This window comes from Triticum urartu, chromosome 5A, assembly GCF_056163025.1.
Source record: "Triticum urartu cultivar PI428250 chromosome 5A, HENAU_Tu73, whole genome shotgun sequence".
Lineage (NCBI taxonomy): Eukaryota > Viridiplantae > Streptophyta > Magnoliopsida > Poales > Poaceae > Triticum > Triticum urartu.
This window is the reverse complement of record NC_141877.1, coordinates 566,275,050-566,297,398: the sequence shown is the minus strand read 5'-3', so window position 1 is coordinate 566,297,398 and position 22,349 is coordinate 566,275,050. Positions and strand designations below refer to the sequence as shown.

The following is a 22,349-nucleotide window of genomic DNA, read 5'->3' as shown; positions in this document are numbered from 1 at the left end:
ATGTGTGTGTTAGCTAGCATACCTGATGTCCTGATCTAGTTCATGAGCCATTATATTGTAATACTGGATTTGATGTGCATTGAAGTAGTTGAAAATGTCATTGCTGTGATTTTGATTTTGACTAGTCAAATGAAGTCGAGCAATGTTCGACGATGCTCGCACAAACGAGTATATGCATATTCCACAATCACAAGAGGATTTTCAATTGAGTTTTTATCTAGTGAACGATTAAAACTAGGGATCTCGATTGTTTCAGGTTATCTAATCATCCGTGTTGTTGTCCTTAACTGTGTCATGAAACGTGTGAAAAGGTCGGCATAGAGCATTTTAGTCCAGCAAAAAGATACTTGCCTCCTGCTATTTTGTTTTAGGATGTTAATCCCCAGCGAACGTTCACTGCCATGCATGACATTTGCGAACTCGTGGGGTGGCAATTTTACTGTTAGGGGGTGACAATTTTCAGAAAAAACATGGCAGTTCTTTACTTTTAATGCAATTTTCGTCAATTACTGTCATCCTTTGGATCTGGATCGTGCGGCTCTGGAGGCATCCATTGGGATCTCACCCCGAGCGAACGTCAGCTAGTTAACATTGCCATTGTTTTTATATCTATAAAAAATGAAAGGAAAAACGATTCAAAATACCGAAGAGGGCACACAAAAAAATCTCAAAGCCGAAGGAAAAAAGAAGTTGCAGTGCAGATAAGGCTACCGCAGTGCCACTCGCCAGAATTGGCCATGGCTTTCCGCGCTCCAACTGCCGCCACTGCCCATGGCCATGCCACCCCGGCTCCTCGACCGAGCTCATGGAAGCACAGCACCATCACCTTCTTCAGCTCCTCGAGGCTAATCGGCGGCGGCGGCGGCCAGAGGGCACGGCTCGCGACTGCAGCGCATGCGTTATCGTCGGCGACGGCGGCGGCGCCCTTCCCTCCTCCCAACGCGGAGTACCTGGCCGCCGAGTTCTCCGGCCACGGCGTCACCTTCGAGGCCGTGGGCGACAGCTGCGCCGTGAAGATGGCGGTGCGCAACGGCAGCGCGGCGCACCTGCTGCTGCCCAGCGGGCTGGTCACGTCCTACAAGCCGGCCATGTGGCACGGCGCCGCCACGGAGGTGCTCCACACCACCGTCGGCGAGGGCCCCGGCGGGCGCCCCGTCATCCGCGGCGGCGTGTCCATGGACTTCCGGTGTGCGCGCACCGTTGCCGTTGCCGGCGAGGCGCCGTCGTGGTGGTCGCCGGGCGGGGCGTGGTCGCTCCGCGACGTGAGGGGAGGCCCCACGGGGTCTATCTCGGTGGAGCTGGTGTCCGTGGAGCCGCCGGGGAGCGGGGACGGGGCGGAGGCGAGGTGCGTGGTGACGCTGCAGCCGGAGGCGCTGGCGTCCGAGTACACGGTGACGAACGCCGCGTCGTCGCCGTCGGCCGTGGCGCTGTCGGGCGCCGTGTGCAACCACCTGCGCGTGAGCACGCCCGACGCCACCTACGCCGTGGGGCTCCAGGGCTCGGACTACCGCGGCAGGGAGCCATTGCTGTCCGAGTTCAGCATCCTCCCCCCGGACTACTACTCCACGCCGTCATCCCCGCAGCCACGCTGGGTCAGCAAGGGGCTCGACATGCTCCTCTCCGGCGGCGGGGGCGGGCAGAGCTCGCCGAGGGGGGCGCCGGAGCCGGACGGCGAGGAGGACGACAACTACAAGCACCTGACGGCGGAGCTGTGCCGGGTCTACCGGCACGCTCCCAGGGAGTTCACCGTCATCGACAGGGTACGTGACAGAGGCAAAACTGAAGGAGGAATGGAAGATCAAAACTGAACTGAAAAACTGACGAATTCTTGTGGAATTCGTTGATGTTTTGGTGCAGGGCCGGAGGAACTCGGTTTGCCTGAGCAGGAGAGGGTTCGAGGAGCTGTACGTGTTCAGCCCAGGATCCAAGTACGAGTGGTACGGCAAGTTCGCCTACGTGTGCATCGGGCCTGCCATGCTGGAGCCCGTGGTGCTGCCGCCGGGAGCTACGTGGCATGGGGCGCAGTGCATCCGCAACCCAAACCTGTAGGCATAGCTTGTCTGGATGTATCACATCATTTGTAGATAATACTGCAGCAATAATACTATTGCTCGTGAGCAAGAAAATACACATGTGAAACAAGGAGATCAGTAGGTTTTGCAGTTGCAGTTACACAACAATTTAATAGTAGTACAATGTGTACTGGAGAAGTGCATATGCTGCACCTTCAGATCAATCAGCAGAGGAGATGCAACAGATGATGGTGCTCAGGACTCGGGAGCAGAACCATGCGAGCAAAGGTTGTGATAACGCTTAATAATCAAAGTAAATGGTTTACAGGTTACTGATATCCGGAACTATGACAGATTATTTGCAGCAACAAGATACAACAACAGAACACGCCAAGCGTTTTTATCCTTCTCTAGAACAGTTGCGTCCTCTCCAGCATATACATTATTATTACCAAAATAAGACCACATTGTAAGTAAACGCCTCCTTACAAATTGAAACATGTACCATTTGGTATCCTCCTGTCCAAGAAAAGCTTCTGAGAGCCTCATGTTGAAGAGTCCTGCATGTTGCGGAAAGTCTGGGCCGACTGGAACCGCTCGCCTTGTCAACACTGGCGAGCAAACGTTAATAGTTATTAAGGGAGAAAGAAGCTTTCTTAAAACGACCCAAGAATTATCCCGATAACAAGAGGCTGACTTCAAGGGACGCTACTTGAACGCCACTGCAGGTACATGTGAGAAAATGATTAAATCGTGCGGCGATTGACTACCAAGGTACTCCCTCTGTATCAAAAGATAAGACGTTTTTTGACACTGACAGTGTCAAAAAACGTCTTATATTTTGATACAGAGGAGTATTGAATTCCAGTCGCGGGCTATTAGGTTTTGAAGAGAGTGGCAAAGAAGGATGTCATGTGGGTGTTTTTCTCAATGGCTTGTGTTCCGTAATTAATTATAGGGCCTTTTATGTGAAATTGCAGTGCGTGTTACATATACCATGTATGTTAGTTAACAATCATGATCCGTTGATATGTCTCTGGATAAGCTTAATTCTAGCTGTACACTGTCGGTGCCTTGGGTCTGTTCTACAAACTTCTGCCTTTGCTTAGTTGGCACCGTCCCCTTTTTGGTGCACCTGCACTCCCCATGTGCTATAAAAACAACAACAACAACAACAACAACAACAACAAACAGACCCGGTGCTAGAAGCTCCCACACAAGGTGGGGTTCTAGGGAAGGATTATATGAGGCAAATCTTAGTGCCTTACCCCTGCACAGTGCAATGCAGAGAGGCTGCTCGAACCCAGGACCTCTTGGCACAAGTGGGTTCACCACTACGCCAGCCCTGTCCTCCCCCCACGTTCTACATGTAAGGTATACAAAATTGCAAAATTTGAAGTGTGTTGGGGAGAGGGGGGGGGGGGGCATATTTGTAGGGCTATTTCGAGGTTTTGAAGGACTAAGTTATATGGTTTTCTGAAAAGGAAAGTTTGCACTAATAGTATGAATCTATTAATCTGTGAAATTACTACTTGCTTATAACACGGTTATACAAATTCACATTTTATACAGGAAGATGTGCTTTATGTGGCGATTTACGTGATAAGGTAAGCTAAGATTTCTACAGATTTAAAGAGGTTGGTAGTATTGCCTCTTACCAATTTAGGAGAACCTCTCATTGAAGATTCCTGCAAGTTGGGCAAAACCATTTCCCTTTGAATCTTGTTTCTGGTGTCAGACCAACGCACGAGTAGTGGAACCATTCGCCTCCTTCACACTGTTGGCAAGCATATAAAAAGTTAGCAATCCATGGAGATAGATGACGTTCATATAACAAACCCAAAATGTAAATCAGACGATAACAAGCATCGGCCCTTCAAAAGTAATAGTGCAAGACACTACTTTGTAGGGCTCCATTGTGCCTTTCATCTAATGTTTTTCCTTCGGTGATTGTAGTTTCTAGCATAGACCATAGAGCATTGCACATGATCATGAGGACTGATGCACCAATATAATATCCGACCATAAATTGTTAACAAATGTTTCTGTTCAATCTTGGATGATTGTTAAGGTTTCTTTATCTGTTTTACTAATAGTATCCGGTGCATCATAAAAATTCAGAGTCCAAGCTAACATTACATGTAAAGAGTCATTCAATTTGATAGGCCACAGGGGGTCTGTATTGCAATGAATACTTATAAATTTATTTTGTTGCTAGGGGAGATATTTGTGATAATGAATAAAACTAATAGAACAAGGCGGGGGTTTGTAAAATGAAATGAATAGTTATTTGCCATGAGGGGGGGGGGGGGGGGGATATTGCTGATAATGGATAAACCCAGGGTATCAGAAAGGTACTCCCTCCGTTCCTAAATATAAGTCTTTCTAGAGATTTCAATATGAATTACATACTGATGTATATAGACGTAGTTTAGAGTGTAGATTCACTCATTTTGCTCCGTATATAGTCCATATTAGAATCTCTAAAAAGACTTGTATTTTAGGAACGGAGGGAGTACTAAAATTATGGAAATCGTACCACTAGGCTTGAAGGCTACCCTATGACTTAATTCTATGAAGGAATTCCTTTAAACTGTACCGGAGGAATTACAGTGAAAAATTCCAGCGCATTGACCACTAATTCTATTCCACTGTTAGCTTGTAAAATGCAGAACTAGCTTCTAATTGCTCATGTTATACAATATCTAGAAATTGCAATGAGTTCTAGAGAATGCAAGCAAGCATATACATTGCCAGGCCGATGTTACATCCTAGTAACAAGAGTAAAACAGTGAGCACATAATCCTCATTCTAGATGACAAGAGAAAAAACTACAAGCATGAGATGACCAACCACTAGTCCAGCCACAACATCATTGTTTAAAAAGAAATAGAATAAGTTTGGAAAGCTCTAAAGCATTACTTAGGCCTGATAAGGGTAAATATTAGTAATTTACAACACACAAGCTAAACTCCCACAAACTCAGAAGATAAGGCATCACTACTTAGCACCTTAAAAACTTACATTCTCATTGTCACAAGCAATCATATCACCATATGAAACCTGAAAATCAATTACAAATAGGAACATATTTTCAGCAAACATATGAGAAAAATGCTCAACGTAGATATTGATGCAAATGCAAGTACCGGGAATATGAACATATATCAATGTCAAGCTTACCTGGTGGCATATACAATATGTTGGTTCATTTGGATCAATCATTTGATCCACATCCATAGATGCAACGGCTTTCTTGTTGCTGCTACCTGGAGGTGGCATTAAGTCGAAGTCCATACCTCTCTCCCTATCCCTCTCCCATTCCTTCTCTCTGACAAACTTCCTTGCTGCTTGGGGTGTACTAAAACTGGACCTCCGTCTTTCTTCCCTGCCACCCACCGGCATTGGAGGAAGGATATGCGGTTCATCTGGAGGTATTTTTCCTTCTGCAAGCAAGAGAGAACAATCAATGTTCTTTTCGAGAAAAAACTGAAGATGGAATCTGATATTCAGTTTGATGAAGATTCGATAATGGATTCCTAATCAACAAGTAAAAAATATGACATCACTGCTTATACCTTGCTTTAAATCTTCTGCAAACTGGCCTAGGTCTTCATCAAGACGTTTGATATGGCTCTCTATCTGTACAATAATGCCAAAGATAATTAATAGTTAGATATCCATAGAAATTTAACACTGAACAGATAACTGCCAAAAAAAGTGCATCCATTTGTAGATTGGTTTGGATCCTCGACAACCCTTCTGTATTTCTATGTTGGGATAATGAGTTGCCTTGTTAATTACAGAGTTAGGTTTGCATCTTGTGTTAGGCTTCTTGCTTTAATATGACAATTTAACAGCTGGGTGGTATATCACACGAGTAATGCCAGGCTTTTCATATTCTAATCTGAATACAAATATCAAATTTAATTTCATGGTGCTGAATAATTTGTATTAATTACTCGGTAATATTTCCAAAAAAACTTGTAATTCTAAGAACTCAACTAAGAATATGTTAACTGCAGAGGTTCACATCTTTATCTGTTTTGTCTGGCATTTAATATGTTATTCTGGTGTCCAATTTGATTTCTACAATTGCATATTACTGTACAAAGTCTAAAGTTTGGTACAAAATGATCAAGTCGACCTGGGAGTGGCAGCCAAAGAGTAACTAAGATAACCACCAGAAATGAAATTAAATGTATAAAGGCAGTACGCACTAGCGACATTTCCATCAGGGAGGAGAACAAACTGATATCCATAGGTCCACTATGTTGCAGGACTACAAGTTGAAGGAAGGAAGCAGAACCAGGTTAAAAGCAAGCTGTTGTACCAAGTTTGGACTACCGGACAAAATGATCAAGTTAGATAAGGGGGTAGCAACACTGGAGTAACTATATAACTACCAAACATGACATAACATGTGGAGATGCACTAGTTAAAAGTTCTGTATCCATAACTCTACAGAACAATTTGAAGAAAAAAGAGGGAGGAAGCAGAACCAGGTCATAAGCTTGGCGTGCGAGCAACACTTTCTCCGTGCAGAGACTAAGCGCATTGTCCTGGCTATTTTCAATATCCCTCGTCATCTTCTCCGAGGCATTTTCATCATGCACCACGTTTGGCCTGTCAAACCCATGGGATGGCACCCCGAGGAGAAATTTGATCTGCCCTTTAGTCTGACCCAAAATGCCTGCACAACAAGAATATATAAGACACAAAAACCACAAAACAAGCTTGAGAAACACCATTCATCATCATATACAACAGCCAGTCCTCTGTGACTCGCGGGATTATATCTCGGGGCCGACAATTAAAGCATGGCCAGATTACAACGGAGTCAGGATGGAAAGCAAAATTCACTCTCCACAATGACTCTTTTTTATCAGATTCTCAAAATGGATTTTTTTTCCCAAAGGAAAAAAAAAGAGAGAGTGGCAAAATCATCACCATGGGCCCTCTCGTCGAGCTCGTGCATGGTGGAGAGGATCCTCTGCAGGTCGCCGGCCAGGGTGCTCGAATCTGCGGAACGATACGGAAGCAGTAATAAGGGCAAAAGGCCCAAAAGCACCCCGAATGGAAAGGAAAAGGGAAACAAATCGGAGCCGGCGATCTCACACTCCAAGTAGTCGTCCACGTACACGCCAGTGCGAGCAATCGCCATGCCGGTCGATGGGGGGATGCTTTCCGCGGCGCCGGGCTGGGACCGATTCCCCGATTTGGGGATTAGGGTTTCGGAGGAAGAAGACGGGTGGGGAAATCTCGCTGGGAAGAGTTTTTTCCCGGTGGATGATTATTACGTCATTAATCTGGTTAGGAGACGATTTGCACGGGCCACTGAGCCACTGGGCCGTACGATGGAAGCCCTGTATTTTCGCCCGTAATCCCCATCCATGGGCTCACTCTATTTTAAACTGGGGGCCTCCGGATTTTTAACGGGCGTTTTCGCTGATTTTGTTGTTTTTTTTAACACGGTACAAACGCAAGCGCTCATATAAACGCGCATACACATATCTTAACTTTATGAGCATCTCTGAGGGCTGAGCCGGCATATCATCTTGAGATTTTAGAAATCACCGTGGACGCTTCGTAGTCGATGGGAACGTCTACTCTCGCTGAACGCGCATGGTCGGAAATCCTGAAATAAATCCTGATTTTGTTGCGATTTTTGTAGTCCCTCCGATCCATATTACTTGTCGTGGGGTGGTTTTTCTCTAACAAAATCGACTCTAGCAACTTAGTTTATAAATTTTAAAATCAATGCATAAAAGCAACATTTGGCGTAATGCCCACTCCCCACTATGACAAATTGTGCTGCATTCAACACACTCATTTTCCTATAAATAATGAGAGGAAAATCATAGGTAGAAGCGCACAAATAGCGAATGCTACCGGCTATGTCGAGTTATAGCATCATCAACACACCACAACTAATACCCCCGTTTCTAAACATAAGTGTCTGCAGGGATTTCAATATGGACTACATATGAAGCAAAATGAAGAATCTACACTCTAATAGTTCGTATTGAAATCTCTAAAAAGACTTATATTTAGAAACAGAGGGAGCACAAAATAACGACAATTTTTCACCAAAAGTATCAAAAGGGGTCAAGTTCATAAGACACTGCCACGTGAAATACAATGGTGAAACTTATCCATGATTTGGATGCTTAGTTTCAAAGTAAACGGCATGTATTTATATTGTCTTAGGAAAATTTTAAGCCTCATGCGAAAGGCAAACTCCCATCTTTACATACGACACATATTAGTTGTGACGCAAACATGAATGGTATCTTCCCGCAAAACACGGGAGAGTGAAGCAACACGGGGAGCACTAAAGACATGCACTAAACATTAATTCTTTTTAATGTAAGCACATCTATTTGGTGTCTAGAAAAAGAATGATACATTTAGCATCGGTCGAATTAATAAAACCTCTTGCGCACGGCTACCTAATCAAGCATTTATCATTCAAAATAAAAACCTATATCACATACGCTTGTAAAACAAAATAGGGGGGGGGGGGGGGGGGGAATGCCCCCTGGCCCCAATGAAGCCTCGAATTGCATATCATCTTTACAACCGTGGTTCGTCTTCGCACTTAAGTTGTTTGTGATATGAGTGAAAACGAGAGAGATGTAAAATGAATCCAATCGGGATCAATTTCATTGATGATCAGTCCTTATATACAACTGGAGGGGACGCAAGCGGAGGGGCGCGTCCACTCGATGGGGAACGAGGGAACTGTCGTGACTGTTGCCAGATTGCCAACGCAGTGCAGTTACACAAGAGAGGGTTATCTCCTTAATAACATTATTAATTAAATCCTAACACTCCCCCTAATCCTCGCCTGTCCTTGTGAATGATCATCCTTGAAATACTCTCCTCCAAAAACCCTGCGGGAAAAATATGAGGAGATATACGTAATATGCCATGAAAAACTCCTTCCAAAACCCAGTGGGAAAATAAGGAGAAAATGACATATCACAATGCTTGTATTACTATTGCCTCATTAAAAACCTTTCATGAGAAACCATTCAGGAAAAACTCATAAAGGAAAAGAGTGCAATACAAAAGATCCGAAGATCCCGAACAGGTTATCGTTCAGGAGTACACTCCCCCTGAACCTTGCAAATAACAAAGTCATCTCAAACCAATTCTATTAACTTATTTCTGGAATGAAGAACTTGGTAAAGACTTTGTAAATAAATCATCAAAGCTATCACATGACTTCATTTGCAAGATATTTATCTTCCACCTTTCTTTAACTCATGGGAAATAAAATACTTTTAGAGCCATACACATTCTAGTGTTGCTCTTTATAACCTGTCTACATCTACGTAATACAGACAAAACATTATCTTCATAGATAACGGTGGGTGATTCCCACCAACCAGTCCCACTTGAACTTTCAACAAAGTTCATCATTTCTGTGAAGTCACATACATTCATGAGATGCTTCATACAAATTAATGATTTTAGAATGATTAGTGGATGCAGTCACTGTAATATGTCTTCTCGACTTCCCAAAGAAGGTCACACCTTTATTCGAGGAGACAAAAACCAGTCTGTGATCTAGGATTATGGGGATCTAATATATACCCAGCATCACAATATCCAACCATGGTCATGTCTTGATTTTTCTTCATAGAATAAACCAAGATCTATGTTGTCCAGAAGATACCTAAAAATATTCTTCACACCAACCCAATGCCTTTTAATCAGTGATGCATTGTATCTAGCCAATAAATTTACTGCTAATGAAATACCAAGCCTGGTGCAGTTTGCTAGATACACCCGTGCTCTCATTGCACCGTGATATTGAAACTCAAGTCCAAATATCTCTTCGTCACTACCATTAGGCTTTAATTGGTCCTTATCTCCAGTAATCCAAAGACCTCAAAACCATAGTTCTTTAATGGATATGACTTATCCATGTTGAACTTTCAACAATCTTTTGGATAAATGTAGACTGGTGAACAAGTATTCCCGGAGGAATACGCTGAAGTTCCAAACTCAAGCAAAGTTTGGTCTCAACCAAATCTTACATCTTACATTCCGTCTTAAGATGATATGATTGTATCATGTATCTCTTGTGTAGCTCTAATGATACTAGATCATCAACATACACAAAAATTGTACAAAACCCCTCTTTGGATTTCTTGATGAACACATGAACAATCATCAATGTTTGAGTAACCTTCTAATAAAGGAACTCACTCAGTCGGTTCTACCACATCATTGCCGACTACTTCAAGTCATAATGACCTCTGAAGCTTTACGCAACACATGTTGCGATTAAACTCAGAATCTTTGTTCCCTCGGGAACTATCATAGAGATATCCGAATCAAATGACTCATACAACTATGCAGTCACAACATCCATCAGTAGGATAAACAAATTCATTATTCACTGCCAGTGATATTAAATATCGGAACGTTATTCCACTCATAGGACAATATGTTTCATCATAAATGATGATGGGTCTCTGCGTGAACCCATGTGCTACAAGCCTCGCTTCATGTCTCACCGCCTCTTGGTTTTTATTCCTCTCATAAACAAAAACCAACTGTGCTCCCCTGGAAACACATTTAGATGAGTGAATATTACTGATCAGGTCAATATCCCCTCTTCTTGAGAGCGAGTGCATCCTCAATTGTTGCATTCCTTTGGATCAACCAGAGTGTCCAAGACACTTAGCCATGCATGGACTTAAGTTCTAGATCCAATCCAAGGTCTTTTGCAATTCACGAGGTGAAAATAAATGTCGACATAATATAGTCTTGATTATATGATTCTCCTGAATCCATATACATAGTGGCGATTTCATCATCACCTTTTGACTCTCCATGATTTCCCACAACAATTGAGTCAAGGTCTTCCGATGTCCCAGCACCAATATTTTTGTGCACACTCATGCTGGGTCCTGGATGTGTCCAACATCCTTCAGGTGTCTTTCAACCCTAGGTTGAATGCCAATATGTAGTTGACTTGCATTTACTGTTTGAGGATTCCTCATTCCACTTGGACGTTTCTTTAAAACCTTGTCCTATGTGTCCAGATTCCTCCCCCTATTTGGTGGCCGAGTGGACCAATGGGTCACATCCACTCTCTCTGGCACATTCATTATGGGAACATTTTACTCTATGACACCTATACTCACTAAATGCATCTGGCAGATTATTTGCGATACTTTGCAAATTGATAATCTTCTGAACCATCCAGTTCAGATTCATTCGTACGTGGATCTAAGGACTAGATGTCTATTCACATCTCATTCTATTTCCCGGCATTCAATGTGGTTCTTATCTCCCCCTAATGCCGGAAATATGTCCTCATCAAAATACAATCAGCATACCAGGCCATAAACAAGTCCCCTTCTAGAGACTTCAGGTATTTTATGATTGACGGAGAATCGTACCTCACATAGATCTCCATTTCTCTATGAGGGCCCATAAATGTATGTTGCGGTGGTGACATCGGTTTGTATTAAACACAACCAAATTATCGCAGATGGGAAATACTTACTCATTTCCACGTCCTAACTGCAATGGGGAGACCATATAATATGCAGTTCGTCGAATTTGTATATGCAGTACGTAAAACTGCAATGTCCCCAACTAGATGTTGGGAGATTACAATTCTGTAGGAGCAATCTTGCTATCAACTTATCATCTTGACAAGTGATTCCACAAAACCAATCTGGGTATGTACACAAAGTACCAATATGCTCCACAGTTATGCCTCAGTCTAGGCAGTAATCATCAAATGCTCACGAACTAAATTTCGCAGCATTATCCATTCTGATGGATCTTATCCCGTGCTCAGGATGATTTCCTCTCAAATTAATGATTTGAGCAATAAGCTTTGTAAAAGCATGGTTCCTTATGGAAGTAAGACACATTGGACCATCTCACTGATGCATCCAAAAGCACTATGAAATATGTAAATATTCCATATAACGGTTGAATTGGATCACATATATATCTCCTATCCAAGGAAATCTAGTGGCTCATCCTCTTTCATGAGATAAGATGGCCTTGCGATCAGTTTCCCAGTTTGCACACATCATGCATACATAATCCAGTGAATTTGGAAAATTCACACCGTTAGATTGTGTCCAATTGAACCATCAATAATTTTCTCATCCTCCGAATACCAGGATGACCAAGGCAATCATGCCATATCTTGAACTTCTCAAGATTCTAGAAAATTATCTTATACGCCAATGTGTATCCAATTTAGTATATGTATAATACAATCCACAATATAGAGAAGCATTTACTCTAGGATTTCATTCGAATCCTTTTTGTTGAGTCATGAGTAGGTTTCCAACCTCACTCATTATATGAGTTTCGACATAGAAACCATTGCGGATATCCTTATAACTCAGCAAGGTACGAGTAGAATCTAGATACATCAATGTACCCATGATTACCATGTAGTACCCATAGGGAGTGTAATTTTGGCTTGACCAGAGCCAACAATTACCCCCTCACGACCAACAATTGTCATGATATTTCCATTACTCTTATCAAGAGCTTGGAAATAGTTAATCTCCCTAAATATCATGTTAGTAGACCCAGTTTCTACTTAACACATTTCCTTCTCAATTGGACTATTTCCATAAGTTTCTAAAAAGAAAGAAACCAATTTCAACATATGATTGAACTCATATGGAAATAATACATACATCATAAACCATATATATCAGAGGACATACAACAAGCATCATGTATGATGACATAGCTATCATATTATGTTGATGGACATAATTTATTTCACAACATGTAATATGTCTATAGACATCATTACAGTGCATGACAAAAGAGACTGAACCCGGTCTCCATATATGTCACTAAAATTGAAGTCCACTAACTTGTCATCAACACTCAATAGTGGACCTTCCTTTTGCCGAGCATGCTTCTGGTTGCCCATGTTTCGAGGAACGTATGGGGACTTTCAACCATTGGGAATTCTGTTATGTCAAGTGAAGTAAGATTCACACTTGTTTCCATGGGCCTCTTTCCCATAGCCAATTGATGCATGTACAGATCCACCAAATGCGTGGAAGTATCACATTTCCTTGCATTGTGAGTAGCATAACCACATGTATAGTAACCGATGCTACTGACCTCGTCATTCTCCAAGAAATGACTTGTGCCTTTTTACGCTCCATTCATATTTTGCTTCTCATAATGTCTCCACTTTCCTTCACCATTGATTAAATTGTTTAGTCAAATCCTAATAAAAGGATTGAAAGTGGAAAGCATTTCAATGAGACTAGCATCTGAAACCACACTATTGTAGAGTCTCAACTTTCAGTTGATTTGATGCACAACAGAGTTGTATGTTGTCACAGACCGAATAACATTCTGCGGTATATCGGTTGTAGCAGGAGCCCCTGAGCAGGTGTGGCTATAGGAAATTGAGATTCTGGGTTGGCAAGTTCATCTTGACATTCATGCCCAGGTTTGATCATTGACGACATCAATGACAAACTCAGCAAAAATCAACATATGATACATGAAATCATCATGTCCAATTAATTTACTCCCAAGTAAATTAATTATGTTGTAAAAAAATGCATGTGCATTGATCAACATATAGCAATTTACAAATTGCCGGAACATATATGTTGGTACCTAATGTGCTTACGGTACAGTAGTATACAGTCAATTACTGTAAAAACACATAAGAATAAAACTGGTTCTGGGCCAAAACCTCATAGCCTAAGCTTTTATTCCGTTTTCCCCTCTTGTTTTCAACAAGATCGGGGCGTGAACGGTTAGAGTTAACCCTATCCAACCACCACTTCTATCAGTCAAAATAACCACACCCAGATGGTTAAAGTGCTCAAAACAATAAGCCCGGTTGCAGAACTGCAAAGTCCATGAGCTAATCATGACTTGGCTGCAAACATCACGGACTTTCATCGGATTATCATATAACCGGAGCCCTTCTGATAAAAGGTGTACAAGTACCTCATGTACGTGTATAGGGTTGCTGGTTGCATGCTGTCATGTGAATTAGATCATGCATGTGGTTAAGGAACCTAATTAGCACATGCTAATTAGCCGGACGATTGATCGCATACATGCATTGCATGCATATTTGCACTTACGGACGCCGCCGGCGGCCGCGTCGCCGGCCTTGGCCTTACTGTGTGTGAGTACCACTTGGCCGCCTTGGTGCTTCGCTTCACAGCGCCTTGCCGCTCTGCTATGCCTATAGCAGTGTCGCTACGCGTTGTGCCGACGCCGCGCGCTACGCCACCGCACCGCGTCGGGTAGGACCTCCGTTACTTCATTCGACGCCGTTGCCAATCGCCGCCGATGAGACCTGAAGATCCGGGCCAGGAGGTCATGCCCGCCGCCTTGCCTTGTGCGTCAACCGTCCCGCGCGTCGGCCAGAGGGCCTCGGCCGTGCGCCAGTCGTCTTCACCGACGCCACGCAGCGCCGTGCTCCGTCACCGTGCCGCGCTGTCTTAGAACCGCATCTCCACACCAGCAACCGCGCGGAGTCGCTGTTGGTCGATGCAGAGCCGCCGCGCCAGGTCGTCTCGCCTTCCAGTTCGATGGTCGTGTTCAAGTTTGTGCGTCCTAGTGGAGCACCGGAGGACGCCTCCGCCACACACCAAAAGATACGGCCCGTCGTTCGACGATGCCCAAAACGGCGGGCATGTAATGGTTCCTTCTTCTGGTACAAATCAATTCCCGTGAGTGCATAGATGTACATAGAAAATAATCAATTGGTTGATTACGAGATGATAAGATGAGCAAATCCTTTAGCTTTATTCCCTTCTTCTTTATCGGAAGGAGAAGTGCTTTGAGCGTCCGCTGCCGCGTCTTGCAGCCGGTGGCCTGTAGCAGCGCCATGAGCGCGCACTGGGAGTCTGGGAGTCGACAGACCGATGGGGAGCGGTCGTCCCGTTTTGCACCTCCGCGGTGTGCCGCCGTCGTTCCGTAAGGAGACGGGGCTGGCTGGAGCGCCGTCGTGTGTGCGCTCATCTTGCCGCCGATGCCAATTCGTCAATGGCTTGGTCGCAGCGTCAACGCTTCGCTCCTCTCGTGTGGCCTTTCTCTCAACGGAGAGCAAAAGTACTGATAACGTGATATGAGTGAAAACGAGAGAGATGTAAAATGAATCCAATCGGGATCAATTTCATTGATGATCGGTCCTTATATACAACTGGAGGGGATGCAAGCGGAGGGGTGCGTCCATTTGATGGGGAACGAGGGAACCGTCATGACTGTTGCCAGATTCCCAACGCAGTGCAGTTACACAAGAGAGGATTATCTCCTTAATAACATTATTAATTAAATCCTAACAGTTTGCACCATGCCCATGTAAACCACCAACCCTCTAGCGAAACATGTCGACTTAAATCTTAGCAAACTTTACATTGAACTAGTTGGATGCCCGTGCGTTGCTACGGAGTCAACAAAATGATGTATAAAACCAAAACAACAAGCACCATTTAGCCAGTTTTTCAGCTTGCTCTCTTTCCCAACATCATAGATCACACACGTCAAATCATAAAGAATTCAAGGTGTCATCCCCCACCTGCACTAGGATCAGGTGACATGCGGCCCAAATTCAAATTTAAACATTGCGAAAAAATCTAAAAAAATCATGCATGTTCACAGCACATATTAGATAACCCCTAAAAATTTCAGATCAAAATTCGAAACATACATCGAAAAATAAAAAAGAGAAACTCAGATGTGAATAGCTAATCTGTCATGAATAGTTCTCAAATGGTTCTTTGTAGACTATTCACATCTGAGTTTTTCTTTTTTATTTCTCGATGTATATTTCGAATTTTGATCTGAAATTTTTAGGGGTTATCTTAATATGTGCTGTGAACATGCTTGATTTTTTTCAGATTTTTTCGCAATTTTTAATTTTGAATTTGGACCGCATGTCACCTGATCCTAGTCCCCTCACCCATACAAACTCAATAATCTATGATCCTCACCTCTATCATCAATGTTCTTGTAGGTCCTTTGGGACCCTCCATCTGTTAGAAGAAAAAAAGATATCCCCTCAGCCAAGGTAGTAGATTAATCACAGAATCTTAAAATGGGTGATGAAGGGGAGATGATGCAATGTCAATAGTTTTCTCACATTCTTCGAAATTCTTAGTGCGCACAAAGCCAAATCATTCCTACCTAATACGTTTTTCACCTATTAGCAGCTATCATCATTAAACATGTGGTTGGACAATTGAAAGTATGAGAGCCTCAAGATATCACGTTTGTTTTACGCTATTCAAAATGGGCCATAATCCATGGTAATTGATAAAATTTCCCTAATCATCTATCTTTAGTCATTGAAGGGAGGAAAAGACAGAACCACGCTCACTTAAATCCCCGAAAGGTTTGCCTCGCGATGTGCCTGTCTAGACGCACCAAAATGTGTCCTGTGCTAGCCTTCTCCTTCAATCTTTGCAGCCATCAGATCAGCTTCCCCCATATACCTGTCCTCCTCCATGCACCCTCTTTCTCCACTTCCTCCTCATCCTTTGGCATAGGATCCTATGTGTTCACTTTTTTCTTGAGGCATCAAATGAAGTATATCATTGGACAAGCATTACAAGATGTTTAGCAAATAGTGTTTGTTCATAATTGGTTCAGCAGCATTTCGAAATCAACACATCTTCAGTAAATGCTAAAATGTTTAAGAAGCAAGACATGTATAAGTAACTTTACCATCTCTCTCAGCTATCTTTCTTCAGGAGCTCAGAGGCAGTGTGGTAAGAGAACCATGCAAAGATGATTCTGGGTGCAAAAACAAAGTAACACCATTTAGTGATCCAGTCATATTCCTAGTAGCTACATATTAGTTTGTGTTCAAAAAACAATGCACAAACCTTCTCGCCCCCACTGTATCCTCCATCATGGTTGCAAGCTCCTCGTGTTCAATGTTTTTGTCAACATGCTCCTTTGACCAAAGTATCCTTAAAATCATCTCTCTGCTAGGAGTGATCTTGCAAATACAAAATGATTAAGATATGGGCATCAAATAAAAAATGATCACCAGCCAGAGAGTAAATTCAGCACCGCAAACAACATTAGTAGCTTTAGTAACAAAGGAGAGGGACTGGCAACACCTTAGCTCCTGCACCAAATATAGAACAACACATAGTCAGGGACAGCACAAAAATAACAGCAGTGTTAGAACCCAGCAGAGGAAAATGATCTTCCTATGTGGTCCAATTCCAATAAATAGAACTACACCCCATCGTCCTGGACAATATAAGTTCCATATGCTCATGGCATAATTTTTTTTGTTTCGTTACCACCTAAACATGTAGATTCTAAGAATGGGTGGCAATATAATTTGTATTTGCTACACTTCTAGTAGTGTCATCTATCAACCATAAATATAAAGGAAAAGGCAAGGGAGTCGACCGCTACTTAGTGAACCCGTCCCCAATTGGCCGTGGCTGCTGTCACCAAATGCGAAGGACTTCCCTTCGTCAGTTACGGCCACCGTATGATCTTTCCAACACCTACTACTATTCTGTTGTATCTGCAGAATTGACAACTGCTAATTACCCTTTAAAAACATGTCGGGAAAATATGTAACATCGTTGGACTATATTCAACTCAAGTATATTGGATGCTATATATTCATGGATTCAGCAATACCATACACACCTGTTAAAAAAATGAAAATGAAGGGCAATGCAGATGATTCTCTTACTTTTATAGTTTAGAAATAACAGTTGGCAGGTTACGCAAGAGTAACCCCATGTCCCAGCTGCTCCTTCTGCTACACACATTTCCGCTCACAAACTGGGCGACTTCCCATGCCTCAGCTCCTTATATTAGATGAAGAAATACAGTGGAGTAAAGTAAGAGACTCATCTCAAACGTGGAGGAGGAAATTAAGGAACTCACGGCAGTCGGAGGCGACGAAACGGATGTCCACACCCACGATAGAGCGCAACCGCGTCGGGATACCAGGTTGCAGGCGCTTACATGTCTGGGCGTCCCTGCCTCCAAAGTTGCAGGTATTTGCATGCTGGAAAATAAACATTGCTCACTGTAGAATATAGTTCAGGCACCCGACTACTGATTAGGCACCGATGCATACAAAAATCCTAGGCACAGCCAGGAAAAGTGACAAATCAACCCGGAAGCTAAAGCTGGCGCGTGCGCTTGACATGGCCTAAGTGTATTCAGCTCCCATGTTTGTCACAGCCACCATGTCTCATCAATCCATGTGTGAACATAGTCTGAAAATATATGTGATCAACAATGAAAGAGGAAAAGCGAAACTATATATCCTCAGAGGAGAGAAAAAACTAAACTTCCAGTAAATAAACGAACATATACAATATTACATCAAGACAGTAGTGCCCCGATTCCTTCGTTCCATTTCCATCTTGATATCTAGCTAGTCGATCTGGTTAACAAATTTGATATTGGTGTTTCCTTAATTTGTTGGTGCCCTCGACGATTCCTGACATCTCAGTGATCGTGACATAGGATCGGAAATAGGAGGTGGATCCTCGTGTGCTCACGACACACGCAGGAACTCAAGCTGCCTTTGTCTCGGCCTCTCCAGCAAGCAAACCAAAACACCTAGAAGCAGAAGACAGAGAGATTTCGTCCTAGCACCTGGTCGAAGGAGGGCGTGCTGTCGCTGAGTCGTCGCCGCTCAGTAGATAAGGCCGCGTCGGTCGGTCGGTGTAGGTGTAAGATGCGGTTCCCGGATCCGTTGCCTTTCGTCCAGGTCGGCGCACGCGTAGCGCAGGGGACAACGCCGGCGCACCCAGCACCAGTATAAGCCACCCGTGCCGTTGCACTGTTGCTGCGCTACAACCAGCGGAGGAGCGGCGGCGCCAGTGAGGTGGTGCCGTGGTGGTGGTTTCCGGTTTCCCCGACATTGGTGCGCTGGTGCAGACCGCGGAGAGCTCGGCACCGTACCAAGTACAACAAGAGGGACGGTCCCAACAAGAGTGGGGCAGCAGATCGTTGCGGCGGCACGGGGAGGACGACGAGATTGGGAGATGAGATCAGCCATTGCAACGTGGAAAGGAGAACCGGAGTGGTGGGAAGATTGGTGGCTGCGACCTAGGAAGGGGCACGAGAGTGCAAGAGATGGACGTGCGTGTGTCGACTTCCGATGGCATGGGATCGATCGTGGGGAGAAGCCCCTGCTTGGATGGGAAAACTGAACGTGGGAGCGAGAGGCGAGGTCGAACTACCCCCACGACTTTTTTGGTCGATTTTTTTAGGGTTTTTGTCAATTGTTGGCGTATGTGGGAAGGAGACCGTACGAGGCGTGGAAGAAAAGATTGATTGCACCGGGTTGATTGAACCGCTTGGTGGGGGCGTGCGTTACTTGCCTCTGGTTTTTCGAGGGTGATTGAAAAAAATCGGTGGGAGAACGTGGGTGGGAAAGTATCGATGGCCAGCGATAGCACAGGAGGTCGAACCATCACGACATTCGATTCTCCTTTAATAGTAGATAGAGATTCTCCCAGAAGATCCACACATAGTGGAGAGCAGTTAAGGTGTGTTCGCCCACCTGCACCGACTATTCTGTGTCAACCACCAAACGTTGGATGAAAGAGAACATTATTTGCCAGGGTGAAGAAGAGGCACAAAGCAAGCCGGCAATTTGTTCATGCATTGGCCAAGGGGATCACTATTTCGCCAAGGCTCCATTGCTCTCGAATTCAAGTTGACCGGTCTTTTTGGCGTCGAGAACTCATGGCGAAAAATGCTAAGAGAAGTCATATTGGTTGCATCAATATTGGGGTTAATGATGTACTTATCCTCCGCATTGACTAATGCGAGGGAGGGTTTTTTTTGCAAGGGAAATTTCCAATCTATTCATCAATCGTGGCAGTACAGAGAACACAAGAAGTAATAAAAATTACAACCAGGTTTATGGACCACCTAGCGACGACTACAAGCACTGGAGCGAGCCGAAGGCGCGCTGCCATCATCGCCCCTCCACCACCGGAGCCGAACAAATCTTATTGTAGTAGACAGTCGGGAAGTCATTGTGCTAAGGTCCCAAACGACCACACCACAGTAGCAACCATCGCCGATGAAGAGAGTTGTAGATCGGAAAGATCAAACCTGGAACCACACAAACGAAGACAAACAAAAACTGGATCCAAATAGATCCACCAAAGACCAGCACCAATCGAATCCCATAAGATCCGACGGAGACACACCTCCACACATCCTCCGACACCGCTATTAATGCGAGCGAGGTGTTGATGAGCCTACAATTTCTACTTGGCAATAGAGGTTGTAGTTTGCCTCAATATAGTGATTATAATTATAATGGCTCATTTCATTTAGTTTTTGAGAGACGGAAACTTAATTAAAAAGCACCCTTCTGTGTAGACCTTGGCCTTCCATTACCCTCCCAATAGAAATTGTCAAGTATATGCCTCCATGTAGGGTTAACATTGATGACATACTTCCTCAGTCCGATGAAGAGTGTACATCTAGAAATTTTAGGACAGATTATGGAGTTAAGTAAAAAATGCATTGAAAAAGTGTAAGCCACCATCTCTCTCCTTTTTAATTACCCAACCTCCAATGAGCTAAGTGCATGTAGAAATTAAGAAGATCATGTGTAGATTGCTATTGGCCTTGATTATCATGTGATGAGAGAGAAATATGTTTTCCTACTTTAAAATGCATTGGGAAGATAGAAATACACTCTTTTGTGAACAAATTTTGAAGTTAGATGTACACTCTTACCGGATAGAGGAAATATGTATTAAAACAACAAAAGTGGTATTAACACAAAGAAATTGTTTGTGCATGGACCAAAGAGAGAAGAAGGTGTAGCAATCAACATACTAGTAGTAATGTTTACAAGAACACTCATTCAATAGCTCTTGATGCATTACTAATTCATCATTTAGGCTAGTCATAGTGAGAGTAACTTCGGTAGTAACATAGTGCACTTCAAAAAAAATTACTTATTTGGCACGTAGTTAATGAGAAGTGGTAACATAATATGTTACTGTAACATAGCGCTTCCCAAGACAAGATGAGTCTACAAGCCATTAAATAAAGCCACATATGACATATTATGAAGATAGTAACTTAGACTAGTATCATATACATGACACTAGTATAAGTTACTCCCCACTATGACCAGCCTTACATAGTGTGTGGTTGCAAAGATCCAACAAGGGTTCTACCACCAGGAAATTATTTACTAAGCAAGGAGTCCAAGGGATAATGCATGCAGCACTCGGGTGTCACACGCCCCTATATGAAATAGCATTAAAAAATATCATCTTTTTGACAAATTTTGAAATTCTGGAATATGAAACCCGAGTGTCCGTTGTACACCCGTGTATATTTTCGTGGGGAATGGGTGCCCATGGTATCCGCGGCGTAGAAAGTACGGTCCAACATACCTTGCATTAAGTTTTTTTTCTACACATATATATTTTTTATCTTTTTATTGCCATTACCACAGGCACTGATTACCCACGAAACTGAACACGCGTGTACAACAGGCACTCAAGTTTCATATCCTAATATTCTATATTTTTTTAATTTTCCTAATATATTTTCTAGTCCTATTGTTTATATAGGGGTGTGTGGCAGTCGAGAGCCACAAATCCTCATCCGAAGTCCAAGTCATTTTTATGATTTTCATCAAGATTACAATCTTTTCATATGACAGTATACTGAACATGCATCATAATAAAAGAAGACTTGCATCTTCACTATGCAGTCGGCTTATCGCTTTGCCATGGACGAATGTGAGTGTCCTTTAACAAACGCCTTGAACAGAGCACCGGATGGTTGTCACGCCATCTGAAAGACCATATAAGGTCCCCTCCTCCCCCTAAAGTATGCGTCTTCCCATGGTGGCTGGTGCCAAATTCCCTCGTTACATGGTCGAATAAATCCCCTGCAATCTTGAACCTACTAATATGTTATGTGGTATGAAATGAGAGGGCGACTCCCCTATACGGGTTTCAATTTTAGTACATTTCTAGTCCACCAAAATTAAAATCCCAATTTCTCGTCTAAGGATACGAGGAGTGTTATCATATCTCCAGTCCACCAAAATTCACACCCCAATTTCCAACAGTGTTTGTGAATAAAACACACAGAGACCAACACACACTCAATACGTAGTACTCCCTCCATTAAAAAATACTTGTTCAAGGAATGGATGTATATAGATGTATTTTAGTTTTAGATATATTCATTTGTATTCATTTTTATGACAAGTATTTTCGGACGGAGGGAATACTAGAAGAGAGGAATGCCTAACTCGTGAGAGCATCTTCAGCCGTTGGCCCCCCAGGAGGCGCTAAAAATCGCCCC

General features: G+C 43.3%; 2 protein-coding genes across 4 annotated transcripts; one reads left to right on the top strand and one right to left on the bottom strand.

Moving 5' to 3' along the window:
• The first annotated feature begins 661 nt into the window (after nucleotides 1-661).
• Nucleotides 662-2,150, top strand: NDF5 (NDH-dependent cyclic electron flow 5). The gene is made up of 2 exons (XM_048675823.2): nucleotides 662-1,760; nucleotides 1,858-2,150. Exons 1-2 carry the CDS (start codon nucleotides 738-740, stop codon nucleotides 2,047-2,049), a joined length of 1,215 nt encoding a protein of 404 aa, XP_048531780.1. The 5' UTR covers nucleotides 662-737; the 3' UTR covers nucleotides 2,050-2,150.
• Nucleotides 2,151-2,301: 151 nt separating this feature from the next.
• On the bottom strand, nucleotides 2,302-7,320 carry ING2 (PHD finger protein-like protein). 3 transcript variants are annotated; one of them, XM_048675826.2, is made up of 8 exons: nucleotides 7,131-7,320; nucleotides 6,963-7,034; nucleotides 6,515-6,705; nucleotides 5,591-5,654; nucleotides 5,196-5,458; nucleotides 5,037-5,075; nucleotides 3,671-3,789; nucleotides 2,302-2,623 (listed from the first exon to the last, which is right to left on the bottom strand). In XM_048675826.2, the coding sequence occupies exons 1-7, from the start codon at nucleotides 7,174-7,176 to the stop codon at nucleotides 3,688-3,690; spliced, it is 777 nt and encodes a 258-aa protein (XP_048531783.1). In that variant the 5' UTR covers nucleotides 7,177-7,320; the 3' UTR covers nucleotides 2,302-2,623; nucleotides 3,671-3,687. The 3 variants fall into 3 exon arrangements, with proteins under 3 accessions (XP_048531783.1, XP_048531782.1, XP_048531781.1); XM_048675825.2 differs by having other exon boundaries at nucleotides 2,302-2,734; nucleotides 6,963-7,320; XM_048675824.2 differs by having other exon boundaries at nucleotides 6,963-7,319.
• Nucleotides 7,321-22,349: the final 15,029 nt, after the last annotated feature.

What these genes read in the sequence shown, in the direction of transcription:
- NDF5 (XM_048675823.2), top strand. Translation starts at nt 738, where the DNA reads ATGGCTTTCCGCGCTCCAACTGCCGCCACTGCCCATGGCCATGCCACC. An exon ending in AGTTCACCGTCATCGACAGG is followed by an intron (nt 1,761 to 1,857) that starts GTACGTGACAGA and finishes GTTTTGGTGCAG; the next exon opens with GGCCGGAGGAACTCGGTTTG.
- ING2 (XM_048675825.2), bottom strand. Translation starts at nt 7,176, where the DNA reads ATGGCGATTGCTCGCACTGGCGTGTACGTGGACGACTACTTGGAGTGT. An exon ending in CATATTGTATATGCCACCAG is followed by an intron (nt 5,076 to 5,195) that starts GTAAGCTTGACA and finishes ATTGATTTTCAG; the next exon opens with GTTTCATATGGTGATATGAT. An exon ending in TTGCTTGTGACAATGAGAAT is followed by an intron (nt 3,790 to 5,036) that starts GTAAGTTTTTAA and finishes GCTTGCCAACAG; the next exon opens with TGTGAAGGAGGCGAATGGTT.